General features: G+C 38.4%; 2 protein-coding genes across 7 annotated transcripts in view; both read right to left on the bottom strand.

Moving 5' to 3' along the window:
• LOC128895504 (amyloid-beta-like protein) overlaps positions 1 to 7,616 on the bottom strand; it is a 39,624-nt gene extending 32,008 nt beyond the window's left edge. For all 6 annotated transcript variants that reach the window (XM_054158151.1, XM_054158155.1, XM_054158153.1 and 3 more), the window contains exon 1: positions 7,326 to 7,616. In XM_054158151.1, the coding sequence (XP_054014126.1) occupies positions 7,326 to 7,382 (57 nt within the window). In that variant the 5' untranslated portion in view covers positions 7,383 to 7,616. The remainder of the gene's footprint in view (positions 1 to 7,325) is intronic.
• Positions 7,617 to 12,228: 4,612 nt separating this feature from the next.
• LOC128895513 (persulfide dioxygenase ETHE1, mitochondrial) lies at positions 12,229 to 17,502 on the bottom strand. Its single transcript, XM_054158173.1, has 6 exons — positions 17,100 to 17,502; positions 15,915 to 16,059; positions 14,421 to 14,606; positions 13,353 to 13,441; positions 12,618 to 12,828; positions 12,229 to 12,494 (listed from the first exon to the last, which is right to left on the bottom strand). The coding sequence occupies exons 1-6, from the start codon at positions 17,244 to 17,246 to the stop codon at positions 12,430 to 12,432; spliced, it is 843 nt and encodes a 280-aa protein (XP_054014148.1). The 5' UTR covers positions 17,247 to 17,502; the 3' UTR covers positions 12,229 to 12,429.
• Positions 17,503 to 17,528: the final 26 nt, after the last annotated feature.

Below are 17,528 nucleotides of genomic sequence, written 5' to 3'. Positions count from 1 at the left end.
ACGCCCTCGTCTAAAATTTAGTGTCTAATCTTTTTCAAATAAAAATGTAACATACTCCCATCAATCTGATCCTATACAATATTTACGTCTCTTTTTAATACTTCACGCCCTCGTCTAAAATGTAGTGTCTAATCTTTTTCAAATAAAAATGAAACATACTCCCATCAATCTGATCCTATACAATATTTACGTCTCTTTTTCATACTTCACGCCCTTGACCACTTCAACTGTACAGATCGTAACAAAATCGATCACGTCGGGAATATACGAAATGTTTCTGAAAAATAATAAAAACGAGAAATAGGTCGTATACCTCCTATCCTTGGCCAACTCTATCCTCGGCCCTACTATATGTTTGGCGAAACCACAACGCAGACGTATCTCGGATCGAGGGTTCAATTCATTCCCGGAAAAAATGTCAACAATTTCCCTCGTCGAAACGGCCGGTCGGTTAATAATAATGCGAATGTCTAAATTTGGGTCGTCGTGTTACCCGTTAATTTCACAAGCACCGCTGCTACTTCGCGCCAGGCGTTTGTTATTTGAATGGCTCTTGCGGGTGCTCTCCAACGATTTATTAACACCGTATTGTTAAACCTCTTCAAGCATTCGCAAATGGAACAGGGTCCGTCGTTGCGCGGAGGGTTTATTCGAGGCTGCCAGAAAGCTTTCGTTCGCGCGGTGCTACTTCTACGGCCACGGAACCCGCTGGAAAACTAATAACGACGGTGAATCGACCACTCGACGCCGTTGGAATTATCGTCGGTCGTTAATCTTTCCGTCAACGAAATTTGTTGCCGCTTCAACGTTCTGCGTAAACTGCGCCTTTCAGGCCGCTCTGGGGCTTGCACTGCATCGATCCCGTTTTATCAACAATTAAAAGTCCGCGTTCCTGGCCGGGGTCAGCGTCTATGCTTGCTATTATTCGTGACCCTCCCAACATCGAGGCCTAACCGGCGAGAACACGCGAAACGAGGAATCCTTTCTGGGGGGAAATTGATAATTATAGAACCGGGGCCTGTTCTTGTATCTTTAAGGGGCTTGGAACATCAAACAATGAAAGAAAATCACTTGTTTTTATTTTTTTTTTTTTTCTATTAAAATTTAAGCGATTCCGAACAATCTCTACGGAAAGAAAATTGAATTTGGAGCGCTAGAAGTGGTAAACAAAATTTTTGGAAAAAAAGAATGGAATTTTTTTTATCGTAGTCGACGATAGCGTAGTCAAACTACTTTTATAACAATAAACATTTGCCTCGTGTACCGAACCAAATATAGGCAAAGAATTATTCATAACGCGAGATAGATCAATCTGATAGTACGAAACCCACCCTGTAGAAATTAATTCGAAAGAGACCGAAACCTTTTGCCAAGTTTTTTGTGTTGGAAGGTTCCAAGTCGCGATACACGTAGAATATCGATTTTATTGGCGAATTTCAGTGGGCGAGGGGAGGGAAAAAATGAAACAAAATTGAGGAAAGACACCGCGAACTAAGGCGAGCTAAAAGAATCCGCGTCGAAAATGAAAAACGCATTGAAACTCTTTCGTCCTCGTTTGCTCCGTGCTCCATTACCAGAGCATTTTCACGTGCGCCGGGCATGGGGGACAAGAAGCCGCATTTAAGCGGCGGAATATCCCTTTTTATTCCGTGAAAACCGGGCTTTACGGTGAAAATGGGACCACGGAAAATGAGGAAACGTCAAAAAGCACGAGGAAACCTTTGACTGGCGCGTTTCAATCATGCGACACCGCCGCGGCTTTAACAGAATCTGGGTAAAGATCGTAATTGCGCGCGAGCAAAACACGTATCGCAATAATATTAACACTTTCGCGTACGTTCGCGTCGTTCCCTGTGTTTTCCATTGTGAACAAAGCTGGGAACGTCGTTTGCGCATCCATTGGTTAAAGATTCGATCGTTGTAATTGCAGTGTTAATTGAATTGTAATTTTTATTCGAGAGTCGTTTGGCCAAAAAATGTGACTATCGGTAATTTAATTCTTCGTATAGAAAATATTTTCATTATAATTCGATAATTACAATAGTATTAGGGTGTCCGAAAAGTTTCTTTCGCTTTATTAATAAGTAATACGTGCACAATAGTTTATGTTTCATGTTGCATTACTGAATTGTGCACGATTCATTTCGCTCCATTGCTATTGCAACATGAATACAGTCGGTGTAAAAAGTATTCGTACGGCAACAAATTTAAAATAAATGCCTCGCGCGAAACATTGAATGTCAATGCAAATAATTTTATTCGACATTGGCTTTCATAGTGTCGTCAGAAAAAAACTCCTTGAAGAACACCTCGGACAAACAATCGAGCTACAATGGGTAATTATGTCACACCGATTGCGTTCATAATCGCAGCCACTTGTAAAATTAATGAGCTGCAGGAGATAATATTGGTCAAGGCATCGCGAGTATATAATTCCTACGCACGTAATTATCTAATAGTATATTCCATCGCGAAACGAAGCCTAATAAATTTCGATTACTCCTAAAAACCACAGGTTTCCCACGTGAGAGAGAGAGAGAGAGAGAGAGAGAGAGAGAGAGAGAGAGAGTATATATATATAAATATATATATATATATATATATATATATGGGAAAAAACGACAACTTTTCCGTCAATTGCGGGATTCCATTTCGCGGCGTTGTTGGTCGGGATGCAAACGGGGCCACGTAAATCGAACTGCCACGGAAAATTAGCGTTAACGAGAAAATCGTTCGCAAATCCGCTTTACGACTTACGTGTATGTATTTGCAATCTCGTCTTTGTCCCGCGACGCCACAGCGGCATTTCGCCTATGTTCGTTAGTGCGTGATAATTTGCGCATACACAAGGTTACTCCCCCGAGATGGACGCCCTTTGAAACATTTTAAACGCGTACCGTTTTCGTAAAGAACGGGCGCTGTGCGTTTGTTTTTGTTTTCTTCTTCCTTTTTTTGTCGAGGAAGAAAAGAACGAGCCCGAAAACTTTTGCACGGTAGACCGAGAGAGGAAAATGTTAACGCTTTACAGAGGCGAGATACAGAGGAGAATTTACGTTTACCGTAAACGTAAACGCGCCGGAAACACGGATAGCGTGCAACTGCAGCGTTGGTAGCTAACCCACGGGTTTGTCGCCATTAGTTACAACGTTTCCCATTTTTTCTTGGCTCCCCGGCTGCAGTGAAAATCGTAATTTACGAGTCGGTCGGCCGAGCGTTAATTAACCGGTTTTCGAAGTTCCCTTGACACGCGGACACGCCTAATTTCTAATCTAGAAACTTGGGTCGCGAGTTTATTGCGCTGAGAGAACAAATGGACACGAATTAGCAGCCGTTGGATACGTTTTGATTACGGAATGATCATCGTACAGAAACTGTGGCTTTTTAAGTGATATTAGTTGAAATAATATTTTCTAGTACTTTATTTTATAGTTGCTTGAAATAATTGTGAAGTTCTACTTATTAATTCGAATTTAAAATATATATATATATATATATTATTCCATATCGCTTCAAAATAGAAATTGATCCTGTGTTTTCACCGAAATATGTTTCATTTCGACCAAAGAAAGCGTGAAATAATTTTTATAAACAATCGTACATTTTGATCAAAATCGACAGGCATTTTTCCTTTCTTCAGGAATTTTTTTCACGCAAATAATAGAAGTTACGCGTACATGTTATTTGACGAAATACGCTGCATTTTGATCGAGGAAGTAGAAATAATTTTTATAGACAATTTTTAATTTTGACCAAAATCGACAGACAACCCCCTTTACGAATTCTTAAAAAGACCTTCCTTTCATTTTTGAAAAATTGGGTTTTCGCTTTAAAGAAAAACTTTCTGTACGATTTTTGTAGGGTTCCGCGAGGTCTGTAACGAAAAAAAGTTTCAATCTAAAATATCCATTATTAAGGGAGCTATGAATTTTTAAAAATTTGACAATTTTTTACATATTTCACCACCAAAAAGAAGTGAAAAATGAAATGTTTCCATAGTTTCATATTTTTTTTAAATTCTCTATCAAACGACACGCGGTTTCCTGTTTCGATTGTTGGAATCCGTTTACCCAATCAAGAGTTATGATTTTTTCAGATTTTAACCGAGACTTCTGACCGAAATCTGTCGCGCGCTACATAACACGTACCTATATTGCGCGGTAACTCGAATTTGATCACGGATAGAACAAAATTCCATAAACAAAGGTTGTACAATATAAAAGCGTCCTCAAAATTGCGAAAGCAATTTTTTTGCAACGTGTGGTGAAAAGGTTTATGGCGCGGAAAATATTATTAAAAATAAATTCTTTTTTTTTGATTTCTTACTGCGACGTTATAGAACGTTAAAAACCGTTACATATTGCATTGAAGAACCGTTCCTCGACCAAAATGAAAGGTAGGGATTGTGATTAGCTTTCCATCGACTTCATTTCAGCAAAGATTCAAATTATTTCGACGTGTATCGATTCCTAAATATCCCTTGTTAGTAACAACACGAAGAATTTAACCCCGCGCCTACTAAATTCAGGTTTTAATTTCACCCAGTCCTGCGTGAAGCACCTGCTTCGAGCTTTACTCGTAACATGACGTTTTCTCGATCTATTTTTCCAATTCTGACCGAACACCCACAACGGGATTCGTATCTGGAGATTGCGGTGACGGCAGTATGTGCACGGTATTAAAAGCGAGCCATTGTTTAACGATGTAGGCCATGTGTTTTGGATCGTTGTCGCGTTGGAAATAAAAATTCACGAGACCCATTTTTCCGGTGCTTTTCATCATATTATCTTTTAAAATTAAACGTTCCGCGGTCGTTTTCAGCGTTTTATTTAGCGAAACGGTCCAACCTTTTCAACTTCAAAATTTCAACTCATCTTTCACTTTGTAAAACGGCTGAAATCCTGAAATTCGCAATTCAATTTCTGAAATTCACAAAACAAAAGCGAAATGTTGTGTAGAGAACAAAGGAAAAATTATCAACAGCGGACGCGCGTTAATTGATATTGCGTTTTTGTGAATTTCATGTAACGAAGAAGAGCTGAGAAAATTTTGGGTAAAAAACGTTGCACGATGAACTCTCGATGTAACGTCACTGATCGAGGTTTCCGTCTCAATCTAATATTCGTGATCCGTAAACACTATTAAAATTATATTTGAAAAAAGACAAATTGCAGATAAGCAAAATTTGTCGCCGCATAAAAGGCAATGGCGACTGAGAGCCGTCTCTCGAGTGCAAGGGGATAATGCCGCTCGATCCCATGAAAAGAGCGTTGGAGTATGGTAGGCGGTGAATCGCATAGTTCACGACGTAAGGCAAACATTCGCAGTGAACGTAAGCACGATGCTGGCGATCGTTACAGCCGCACAATATAAGCCACTTAAAAATCAGAGGTGGACAAAAGTTTCTTTGAATAAAATATCAAAACTAATTCGATTCTATACATCAAAATGATTCTAAAACTAGACCTTACATTTTTATGTTTCTATTGTCCAGTGTATCATAATTTATCTTAACAAAATTCATATATAAAATACGAAAAATAATTTCTTTTAATATATCAAAATGATTCTAAAACCGAACCTTCATGTTTCTACTGTCCAGTGTATTAGGTTGTCCCGAAAGTTTCTTTCGTTTTATTAATAATTAATATATACACAATAGTTTATGTTTTATGTTACATTACTGAATTGTGTACGATTCATTTCGCTTCATTACTGTTACAGCATCAATGTCTAAAAAATTAGATTGTCTATTTATATAAACACTGCCACAGAAAATAATTGAATGCAACTCACTAAAGAAACTTTTGGGACAACCTAATATCATAGTCTATCCTAGAATGTTATTCCTGAATTTTCTTTTCCCCTAACTTGCCAATTCTACACAACTTCTACGACTTGTTTTCTTTATTCCTGTTGTTGAACGATAAGTGTATGTTACTCAATCAAATAGTTTTTTCTGTACTGTTACGTATCATCCAGATAAAAAGTTGCTAGGATGCGATCAACATTTTTATGTAACATTCATATTATTGGACTAGCTTACACGATTACCAGTTCTTATGCTGCACATTTAAGCATGGAAATGAATTCTGTGCCTCTCCAAGGCAAGTTTACCATTTGTTTATCAAGAATAATTGTACAACTTTTAATCTTTCCTCGATGATACACTCCAAGAGAACACGCATGGTTCTAAAACCAAATGACGAGTTGTTCTGCATGTTTTATTACTATGATAGTTGATACTTCGATATAATGAAACAGCAAGTTAATAGATATAGGTAGAGAATTACTTTTTACGACTAATAATTGTCAAGTATACTACCAGTCTGGTAGAAGAACAACGATAAGCAGTTCTACTGAAATTCTAACATGCGGATAAATTGTAATGGCTGTCAAATTGGGACTTGGATCGTTATCCTTCCAATGGATTACAAACGTACTTGATAATTATGACGAATATACATTCGTTTATCCAAGAATCATAAACGATTAAATATAGAGGCACAGAATTAATTTCTATACCTAGTGTGCACATGTCAACTTTGCAATTCAAATTCTAATCTTTATTACGGGCGAATAGTTGTTTACCTCTTATTCGTTACACATTTTTATCTAGATATTCAGTTTGCCCCTCTTTGGCACAAAATGAACGTCACATCGATCGAGCCCCGCGAACCGTTTGACAGGTAGCACAGGCTAATCGGCGAGCATTTAAAGGGAATTTTGCAAGGCGAGTTGTACACCGTAGACACTACATCGATCGCGGTGCGCGTTGCGCGTGACATTTGCCGCTCGTTCGGTTGGGTAAGGGTATAAAAAAAAAAAAAAAAAAGAAATAGTAAAATATTACGTACTAGTCTAAACGAGCGTAAGAATTCAACCCTCGAGTGGGTGTCTGAAAGCGTTACATAAGTGGCATCGCCGAGGTCTGACAGACCCAAATTTGGGGAAAGAAAGATCCGAAAGTTTGACAAGCCTCGCGAGAGACGATAGTTTCGTAATCGACGATACTTTAGAAGTATGTTTTCTATTCGCAAACGTTAACTGGGACCATTAGACACCACCACCGAATGCTTAAAAGTTTTCGAGTATCTAGTTCGAGACGATCCAAAGAAATATCGATTCCACGAACAAACGTATCTCGAGTACGAGTTACGAACGCGAGAAACGCGATTTTTTGCGAAAGCAGGGAAAAAGAAGAATTGACAACGAGATCGGCCGCGATGAAATTGTCCGGCGTGATCGATTCGTGGTGGCGTTGTTACATACGTCTCCCGTCACGTCTTTGTTTTTCTATTCCGAAGCAGAATCGAATCTGTACTCACCTGGACCCGGCAGATCGTCAGAACGGCCAGCAGCGCGGCTACCAACATCCCCTTCATCTTTCGTCCTCTGGCTGGCCCCGTTGTTAAATTCCCGAACACGATCGTACTTTCGATTTCCTCGTTTCGTCCAACGTTTAATGCGCCTCCCTCGGTTTCTTCTACCGTGTAACGACGACGCACTGATCGTAACAAACGCCAGAGAAACTTTTGCGGAACGATTCGCTGTATAAGAGAGCACCCACACACCCGCCGTATACGAGACCGCAGCGTACTACTGTGACACTGCTGCTGGGTGGGTCGCTTCACCGAGAAAACCAAGATGGCGGCGGAGCGCGGCGCCGGTGCCGCTGAAACGATTCGACCAATCAGAGGCCTCGGCTGGGTGGCCGCGAGGAGGGGCGGCGTTCGCATGCGCGAGGTGGTCAGTCGATAATGTGGCGGGAATCTTTGCGATTTTTAAACGGCAACGTTTACTCCGCGAAGTGCGAAAGGAAACTTTTTAGCGTTGGTCACACGCTGACCGTGTGATTTAACGACCGAAGTAAATTCCGCACGGAACAACGTGTTCGAGTCGGTAACTCGGGCTTCCGCGAAACTTTTTACCTGGAGAAATGTTTAATTATCCTCCTCTTTGCTTCGCAGACCAACACCTACGAGCTTGAGTCGACATTTTTTTGGAAGGATAAATTGGTATCTTGTCGTTTGTTTAACGTGTCGACTGGCACGGTAATTGCCAGCAATTTAATTCGATTAAAAACTGTAATTAAAGCCAATTTAATTTAATCATGATATATTATTAAAAATTCTAACCACAGTATTAGGTTGTCCCGAAAGTTTCTTTCGTGAGTTGCATTCAATTATTTTCTGTGGCAGTGTTTATATAAATAGACAATCTAATTTCTTAGGACATTGATGCTGTAACAGCAATGAAGCAAAATGAATCGTACACAATTCAGTGATGTAACATAAGACATAAAATATTGTGTATATATTAATTATTAATAAAACGAAAGAAACTTTCGGGACAACCTAATAAATAAAATGTAACAAAAGTATGTGCGTTGGAATACTGCGAGTTAACAAAGTCAAATCTAATAAGACAGTATACGTTTTTACATGGACGATTATCATTGAAAAATTACAGGATCCGCTGGTTTATGTTGCCTGGGGCACAGCGATGCATTTGGCGTACAATGGGTATTGATCGAGGCATATATAATTAATATTTTGAACGAATATGCGATCGACGACACGCGATTACGCGAAAATTCAATTAAACGTTAAATTCGATCTATGCGTCTATATTCTAATTGCGGCGTGCATTGTTTCAAACTATTTGATAACAAGCTACTCTCTAGGTCCTAGGTACGGAAACATCAACCGATGCCAATCAATGACAGAGTTTGGACGCGTCATCCGTCGCAGTCAAACTATGTCTCGATTCTTGAAAAAGGGAACAAAACAAATCAGAGTTGACAAGCCTATAAAAAGATTGTTGTTCGAACGCAAATGAGAAAAAAACTAAAACTCGTTTGAAACCGATAGATTAATCAAGGCGTCGAAAACAATTGCTATATCGATTCATTCCCAACCCAGTTCTTGTATTTACGTTCCTTCTTAATTAAACGAAACGTCAATAGTATTTATCGATTATTAATAAACGCATGGATTACGTGGTATTTAGAATTAGTTTACAAGTTTACACTCTTTTAAAAGATCGAGAATATGAAAACGATAGGTGATTCGAAAATAGTTAATGCGTGGAAAAGATAAAAAAGATTATTGAAGAAAAAAAAAAAAAAGTTTCTAAAGCATTTTTTAGTGACGCAGTTAGAAATTTGCAGAACACTTGCATTCTCTTTCAACGTCACTATCGTTGGACCAGTAACGACGCTATTAATACGCAAAGAATAATACAACAGAGTGACATCATGTGTACATTCGCCTATAATACGTCCCTATGCGTGCAATGCGTAATCAAGGCGAGGCCGAATGATGAAGACGAAGACATAATCAAATCAGTGGAACGAAGCGTCGTGGCAAGCGTACGTCAAACACTATTTAAACATTTTAAACCAAGATTCTGGATTTTTGCAGAACAACGAAAAGCGAAATTTGATGACTGCTACACTTGTAATAGAGATTAGGTTTAGTGCAAATGACTCGTAAATATTTCAAACTAAACTGGACTTACAAATGTAAAAGCACTGAATTAATTTCCGCGCCTAATATATATTAATACAAGCTACCAATTATTGCTGCACATTATCATTAAGTCCTGCCTGTTTCCCAAAATTAAGTAAGCAGACAACCAACACAGTCGATCAATTCCAGGTGGTAAACATTGAAATTAATGTGAATTAATATTAACTCGTGCATACTATTAAAAGCTCCGTTTCCCAAAATTAAGTATCGCGAGTAGCCCACTAACGACACAGTTAATCAATTCCTGAAGGTAAATATTGGTATTAAAGGGTGCTGCTCATAACGCGAGCAACAATATTCGATACGTGAAAATATTAAATGAAATTTCTCAAGTGATCTTCCCATCGAATCCTTCCTTATGATCTCCATAGCCTCGAATAACCCTTGTACACCTTCTTATCGAGCATCTATTTGACATTTCGTTCGTTAACAACGCCCCCCTCCTGCCTGATTTTTCTATTTTTCGCCCGAGCCACCGGACCCGGAAAATTACACATTCCGCGTGGCTTTTATCGGTCCCTCTTTATTTTTATTTTTATTTTTTTATTTTTTTTTTTTTTCGTTCCTCCCCCTCCGAGAAGAACATGAAAATGCACGAGCAGATAGCCTTGGCCCATACCTTTGCCCGTGTGTCGGCCACCGTACCCACCGGTTACCCTGGAAACGGTATCGATTTCAACCCTCAGCTATGCAGCAGAAACCAGCGGCACACCATGGGGGTCTCTTCGTCTCGAGTTTCGACAAGGCAAGCCCCGTTCGAGCCGCCCGATTACAGCCACCTTTCGTCTCTATTATCGCCTCTGCGTTTTCGTTTGGCGCAGAGACGAAAAATCAGAGCGCTTTAACGTTCAAACACGAAGAATTCGTCATGGATGAATATTCGAGAACGATTAATACCGAGCATCCACGTGTCGAGGGTACTAGACGGTCGAATTGGTCCGGAGATAGTGTTCTTTGGGAATGAATTGCCCGGAAAATTAACGGTGATCCCGATTTCTCGTATTACGCGACGGTCGGGTGGATCTTGAGGACTATGGAAATTTATTTTTTTAGTTCCGAATATCGGGGGTTCGTTGTGGATTCGAATCGAGAAATTGTAGATGTTGTTGGCGAAGTTACTCCCAAGGGTAGGAAAGCAACTTTTACTCGCTAATTCGAGTTGCGCGCTTATGCTCGGAAATGGCGTTCACATTAGGAATTGATAATATTATTTCTATACTGTAAAATTCACGGAGATCTGCGAATTGTAAATGTTATCGTTGAATTTAGTCCAAAGAGTAGCAGGCAATCTTCGCTCACAAGTGATCCGCTTGCGCTTGGTCACCTATCAAATTAATAATAATATATTATTCCATAAAATTCGCAGATATTACAGAATGCACTCTGCTTTATTGATATTTGATTTTATGTGCTTTCGAATATGAAAAATATCCACGTACCACGAGACACTGATTATTTAATTGCGAGATCATTTTTACACGCGGAAGACGACACGTTTAGCAGGGATTGTTTATCGTTGGAAAATAAAGGCGTTCGAGCGCCGCGGTCTGAATAATCCCGAGCCCCAGCGCGTACGATGTACCTGGAAAGATTTAATTAACTTTTCCAATCGGACCACGTCACTTTGAGAGCGTTGCAAACATTTAGCAACAATGGAGAAGATTCTCAACGAAACGTTACTAAATTTTCAGACATGAGATTACAACTTCGTTCTACAACCACGCGTGAGATTCAAGGTGGGTTTATGGGGGCAAAATAAAGTATCGCGAGCCTGATCCCTGGTTCATCGGTCGAGTTCAATGTAAACATCACATTCCACGGTCGCGGTTTGTTGATGTGTACCGGCATAAACGCCACGAGCCTCGTGGTAAATTCTTATCATCGCTTTAACCGAAACAAGCATTTATTCGAAAATTCGAATTAAACATTTTCGATTATCGTTATCTATTTCCAGAGAATGAACCTATTGTATATCTACCACAATTGTTAGCACTTATCGTTTGTTGTTCAATGGAATATATAAGGTTGCCCCAAAAATTTCCTTCCTATACATTATAACAAATATATTGTGCTGTCTGGAAAGTCCATGCTGATTTTTAGAAGGCGGTACAGGTCTGAGTATGTCGGAATTGTTGAAAACAAATAACATATGTACGCTCCTTAAAGGGTGCAAAGGTTGTGGAACAAAATGGTACATATATAATTCAATAAATATGAATCAATATTCAAATATGCCTTTAAAGTTTTCTTAAAAATAGGCATGAACTTTCCGGACAACCCGATACATTCAGTTGCTGTATAAGTAAACAGCCTCGATTCGTGGAGGTCGACGTTATCCTTCTCAGTCACCGTCAGTCATTCATTCATTTATTTGAAGTGCGTAACTTATACAAAGTTATTGCACCACAGCTTACTTATTACTAACTTATTTCTATTCTTCTTATCATCGTCTTACATGACACCTGCATTGTTTTAATACTGTTTGCAGTATCTCTTACTTTTCATCTATTTGGGGCCCGCTGGGCCCCCCCCCCCCCCGCCCCCCACCCCCTCTAGCTCGGGTACCTCGGGGTTGCTAAGCCCGTACTGTAGCTACAAATACCGCTACAGCCCCTGAGGACTCATTGTCAGTCATCGTCCAACTATCGTCAAGAACATTTCGTTCCAAGTTTCACAGGATAAAAGGGAATGACAAAAGTATCAATCAGCAGCACCGTCGAGCGTTTATTAACAGAAACAAAGAAAGCGGCAATTATAATACTTCTCTGCAGACACTACTGGTAGTCCCGTTTATTATGCAATGTTTTTACACCAAGAAACGACGAAATCTAATTAACGCTTCATCGATAGTTGAAACGCGAACGGAGAGGTCGGTACCGTGGCGCGTACCGCGACCTTTTCATGGTTTCTCCTTCTCTGGGAGCTCGTACAATCCGCAAACCTTGTTCGCCGGAACCGCTTTATCTGAAAGCGTTAAACAACATTTTTAATGGCTGCCCGACAGTTGGTACGAAATTTCCAGGGTAATTTCGCGCGAAACGGCTCGTCGCCACTTCGGGACAAACTACGGGAAGAAAATTAGCATACCAATCATCTTTGGATACGGCAGATTAAGGTTGTTCATTATGTCGACAAACTCGTTTAGAGATTTAGTTAATCTGGGATTAAAGGCCTTCTCCTCGGCCACCGTGGTAACCGTTCTGCCATTGTAATCGTGCGCTGGGTACAGCCTGTAATTCGCCGGCAGGGTAAAAATTTTCGTATGAACGGACTTGTACAAAACTTCTGCCGAGCCACCCTGTAATACGATAACAGTCGTGACGCAAATGACACGAGCGATACAAAGGATGCATTAAAGTAGTCGTTTCGAGATAGCCGCGTTCGAAAGTTGAGAATTTTTTTTAAGTACAATCTTTTGTGATAAACGTTAAAATTAAAACGAAAACTATAAATAGCCTCCCAGTAGGTAAAGCGTTAATTTATTAAGCTTCGTAGTAAGCGTCTTGAAATCTGGCCAGGGGACTTTTTTGCACGGGAAGCGCTGACGTAAAATTGTGTTGGTTCGATATCGTATGCGGTAACATCAGCGTACTGGTGCGCATCACTTATTTAGACGCCGCAGCTTTTACACGTGACATCAATAGAATGGCGTTTCGCAACTTCTTCCAACTACAAAATTCCCCGCGTGAAATCGTTTCTTTACGGCAGATTTTTGATTTTGTAAATAGACTGCGTATCTTATGCATTTAATAATAAGTGTGTTTAGGAAAATAAAGGGTTCTCCAAGAGAATCTTTAGGGTTTGTTTACTTGCAATACAAACCTGGAAATCAGTTCTACCACATCCACGTATCAAAAGAGCATCACCTGTGAATGCGATACCTTGCTCGTCGCAAACGTACGTAATGCAACCTATGGAAATATATATATATATATATAACGATTATTAATTAAGGACACGCTCCTAAACGTATTTTTCATCGTACATTCAGTCTGGAAACGGTTTATACAATTTATACAACCCTGAGGATATTCATTAATATTCATCTTCATTTAAATACAGCGAAACTACCACTTTAAAATAGAAATAACAAGCGAGATATTTTATTTAATACTAAAACTACCTGGTTCAACTATATCTTTGTAATTAGGAGGCGAATTAATTCTATGTTACAATAATGGTCCTTAAAAATCCTGGCCTTAATGTTAAATTAACAACTGTCTTGCTTGATGTGATTTTATTTTATATAATGATAACAGCTAATTCCAAATGAAACCGCTCTGTGTGGTTTAATGAATAAACGTTCATTCCACACCAGCTAGGTGGTCTTAATGTTCTCTCGCTCGATGTGGTCTTATTTTGTATAATTATAAAAGCGCACTGTAAATCAAACTGCTCCGGATGATCCAAATGAATAGCGGCGAGCAAATGAGCAATAAATTTATCGAATTTGCCATGAACAGATTCGAGGCAGAGATATTTTTTTATTAAAAGGGTCACGTGTCGTTTTACTTTTACGTGACCGGTAGTTGACGAACGGTCTACCGAACACGTACTTTTTACGTGACCAACGAGACGTGTGCTAATATCTGGCAGGTAATCTAATTTTTCAGGTAGTTAACAAAATTGAAGGTTATTCGTCAATACCAGGTATTCTTAATTAATGACAACAAAATTAAACATGTTGCAACTACTCTTTCTCAAAAGCTCAAAATTGAATTGACAATCAGGATTCTAGTGTGCTCTCAACTAAGAAAGAAGATAAATTTGAAATATTCCTAAAGATGTATCCGACCTTCGGTGTGGAAACTGATTTGACAATTAGGATTCTAGTGTACTCTTAACTAAGAAAAAAGATAAATTTGAAATATTCCTAAAGATGTATCTGACCTTCGGTGTGACCTGGGGTGGGCACCACTCGCAGTTTGTGTTTACCAAAATTGATTTGATCATTGGGATTCAAGTGTATGTCGGCGTTGGCGCCGCTGGCACGTGATATCACCGACTGGCAACCAGGTAACAATGACTTCAATCTTCCTGTTCCGGTGATATGATCAGCGTGCATATGCGTATTCACTGCAAAAGGCGTTTGCCTGTTAATTGTCGGGCCGTTCGTTCGCGCTTCCGTCGGTCGAACTTCGTTTTAGAAATTATAATTTCGCGACACGTTCAAACGTGAGCTCGAAACGTTCCAAGAAAACAAAACAAATGGTGCTTCGAATAGGTACGAACGTCGCGGCAACGTTAAGTTCGAATACAATGGAGGGTACGGATGAAACAGATAAATTAATTGTCGACGGGAAGAAATCACCGTTTCGAGTAATTACGGTTCATTTTTCTCTTTCGCTAACCTCGTGCACTTTGAAAGTACGAAAGAACGAATAGGTACGCGGAGTTAAACGAGAAGAAGAAAAGAAGATAACGAATCTTTCGTAAAAGCTTCGATGGAACTTTGTTTTGAGTTTATACGTTTCCATTGTTTATACGTTTATACGTTTATAAGTTTATACGTTTCCATTCCATATAAAGATTGCGCCGTTACTTTCGGGTTTTTCGAATAAATTGAAATGAACCGTAATTGTTTCACGAGTCCCATTTATCCGTGTTCCGGTTCGCGGGGAAGACTTCGAGTGGCAATTTTCAACAATTAAACGCTCGGAATGCTTAATAATACTTGGGCTTTACTGAATTATCGAGTTATTAACCGAGCTCTGTGTACGTATTCGCGTTCAATCGACGTTCTACTCCAGTTAAGAAGTTTCAAACGTCGAGGAGGACGTTTTTGACCCAGTGCGAGACAGATATATCAATGCGGGCCATTTAAATCGCGATATTATTTTTACTGTCGAGGGGGGAGGGAGGTTGATTATGATCAGATTGAAACAATTGATCGGTAATTTAATTGTTCTCTTGCAGACGTACGAACGAACGTTGCGAATAATTCGTTTAAGTTAACTTTTTGTATAAACGTTTAAAAGGAGAGGCTTCTTTAAAAAAAGAAGAACAACTATAAGTCGTACAATAACGTTTTCTCAGAATATTATAAATAAAATGACTCGAAAACGAACATTTGTTCACATTTCAAAATGTGTAACGTTAAATAAAAAATTATTTATAATTGTACGACGTATATTTCTTCTTTTTTTAAATTCCTAAAAAAGTCTCTAGTTATTTATTCAAGATAAGACGAATCTTGTGATAAAATCAAAAGCAAAATGATTCCTCTGCGACGAAACTGTCGACAAGAAGATCGATGTTTTAGGTTCCGAAACAATTGCAATCTTTTTATAAATTTTAATTTTGATTGTATCACGTTTTTCTTATTGTATATCCACGAATGCAAAAACATTTTTATGAATGCGATTGTACTTTGTTTCAACTTACTAACGTATTTTAAAGTTAATCCCAGTTCCTGGATAATATTCTTATCACGATCCGACCATTCAAGGACAGGATCAATTAAGATCGCTGTCTTATCAGTGATGTCAGCCAGTAAATAAGTGTATGTACTTGACACGGGATCGAACAGCTAAGAGTTCACATTAAAATTGATTAAAACGTAGCAAACATAATAATTCCAATAATTATCAGCTTTATAATTAATCGTTTCTTCTTAACAATGAATTAATTATTATTTTAATAATAATTTCAGTAATTAATATTCCTGAATTTAAGATATTAAGATAACATGCAATATGAATTTTTAATATAGCCAACAAGTTTTAACGAACTTTTCGGTTTTTCAGTTCTTCGGGAAGTTCGTAAATTAATATGAAATTTTAGTATAATTAAATATGCTGCACTTCCCATTTCACCGAACTTGTAATAACTTGTTAACCCTCTTAAGAATACCCTCATCGCTATTATTAATTTCTGTGAGCTTAATAATCGCTTTTAATAGAAATTATTCTAAAGATTGCCAAACCTTTCGAGTTCTACTGCATTCTAAAATTAATTTTTCAATTATTAAATTAAGTACTTAACATTTATCTACCTTTCGTCCTGTAACATTTAATTATCTCTAAATTTCTTCATACACGATAAATCCAAAAATTCAATACCTTTTTCATAAAAATTTCATGTCTCATAAAAAGCCTATTATTATATTTATATTCTCTTGTATATTTATAGTGACCGCTGTATCGAATAAAACTTTTACAACAATTTCAAACAAAATATAATCGATAATATTAATAGAAAAGTGATCAAATCTGAAATTCATCCAGAAATATATCCTAACTATTTTAACCGAATTATTATTACGTTACTAACGCATAATTATGCAATCTGATTTATCACTGGCCACTGTATGTAACTATATATACATTTCTGCAAGTATGTTCGAGATGTCGAGCCAATTGTACAATATCAACGATACATTATTACATTAAATTTCTACTTTCATCGTAACATTAATATCCGGTAGAATATTAACATACTATAACTGTAAATAATCTCTGCTCAGTTAATAAATACAAATAAATTGTTTGAACACGTTAGTACAGCCTCGATAGCAAGATGTCGCTGCGTACGCGACAATGGACAATAATTACGCGTTTATTGACTTACTTGGTGAAAAAGAAAATCTTTCGAGAAGGGAATCGGTTCTGTTAGCGCCGTGGACATTTTGTAACTCCTCTTAGTAACGAAATCAGGCTTCGAGAACAGAATCCTTGTGTATTGTTGGCACAAAGTTTTTAGTAAAGGTGTACGCATATCTTCGAACCACTCGTACCTCTCATGCTGTCTGATGCTGTCGAAAGCGTGTATTCTTACTGACAGTTTGCAACCGACAGCGCTAACCTAACGGTTAATCTAGTCAAAATGACTCATGGACAATAATTATCTTCTCAATCATTGTACCTGTATTAATTGATGTCAACTATCTTGTTTCTTAACGCGTAATCGAATATTTAACGCTGTAAACCTTATTTCGTATAAATATAACAGAACATTCGCGTTGTACAAAGAAAAGGTTAGTTGGTGTCCTTTTTTTTT

Source organism: Hylaeus anthracinus, unplaced genomic scaffold (assembly GCF_026225885.1).
Source record: "Hylaeus anthracinus isolate JK02 unplaced genomic scaffold, UHH_iyHylAnth1.0_haploid 5, whole genome shotgun sequence".
In the NCBI taxonomy this organism is placed as follows: Eukaryota; Metazoa; Arthropoda; class Insecta; order Hymenoptera; family Colletidae; genus Hylaeus; species Hylaeus anthracinus.
This window is presented reverse-complemented; position numbering and strand designations above follow the sequence as displayed.

Coding starts and splice junctions, on each gene's coding strand:
- LOC128895513 (XM_054158173.1), bottom strand. CDS start 17,246: ATGCGTACACCTTTACTAAAAACTTTGTGCCAACAATACACAAGGATT. Junction 12,829..13,352: donor GTGGTAGAACTGATTTCCAG/GTTTGTATTGCA, acceptor ATCGTATTACAG/GGTGGCTCGGCAGAAGTTTT. Junction 12,495..12,617: donor GCCGTATCCAAAGATGATTG/GTATGCTAATTT, acceptor TAACGCTTTCAG/ATAAAGCGGTTCCGGCGAAC.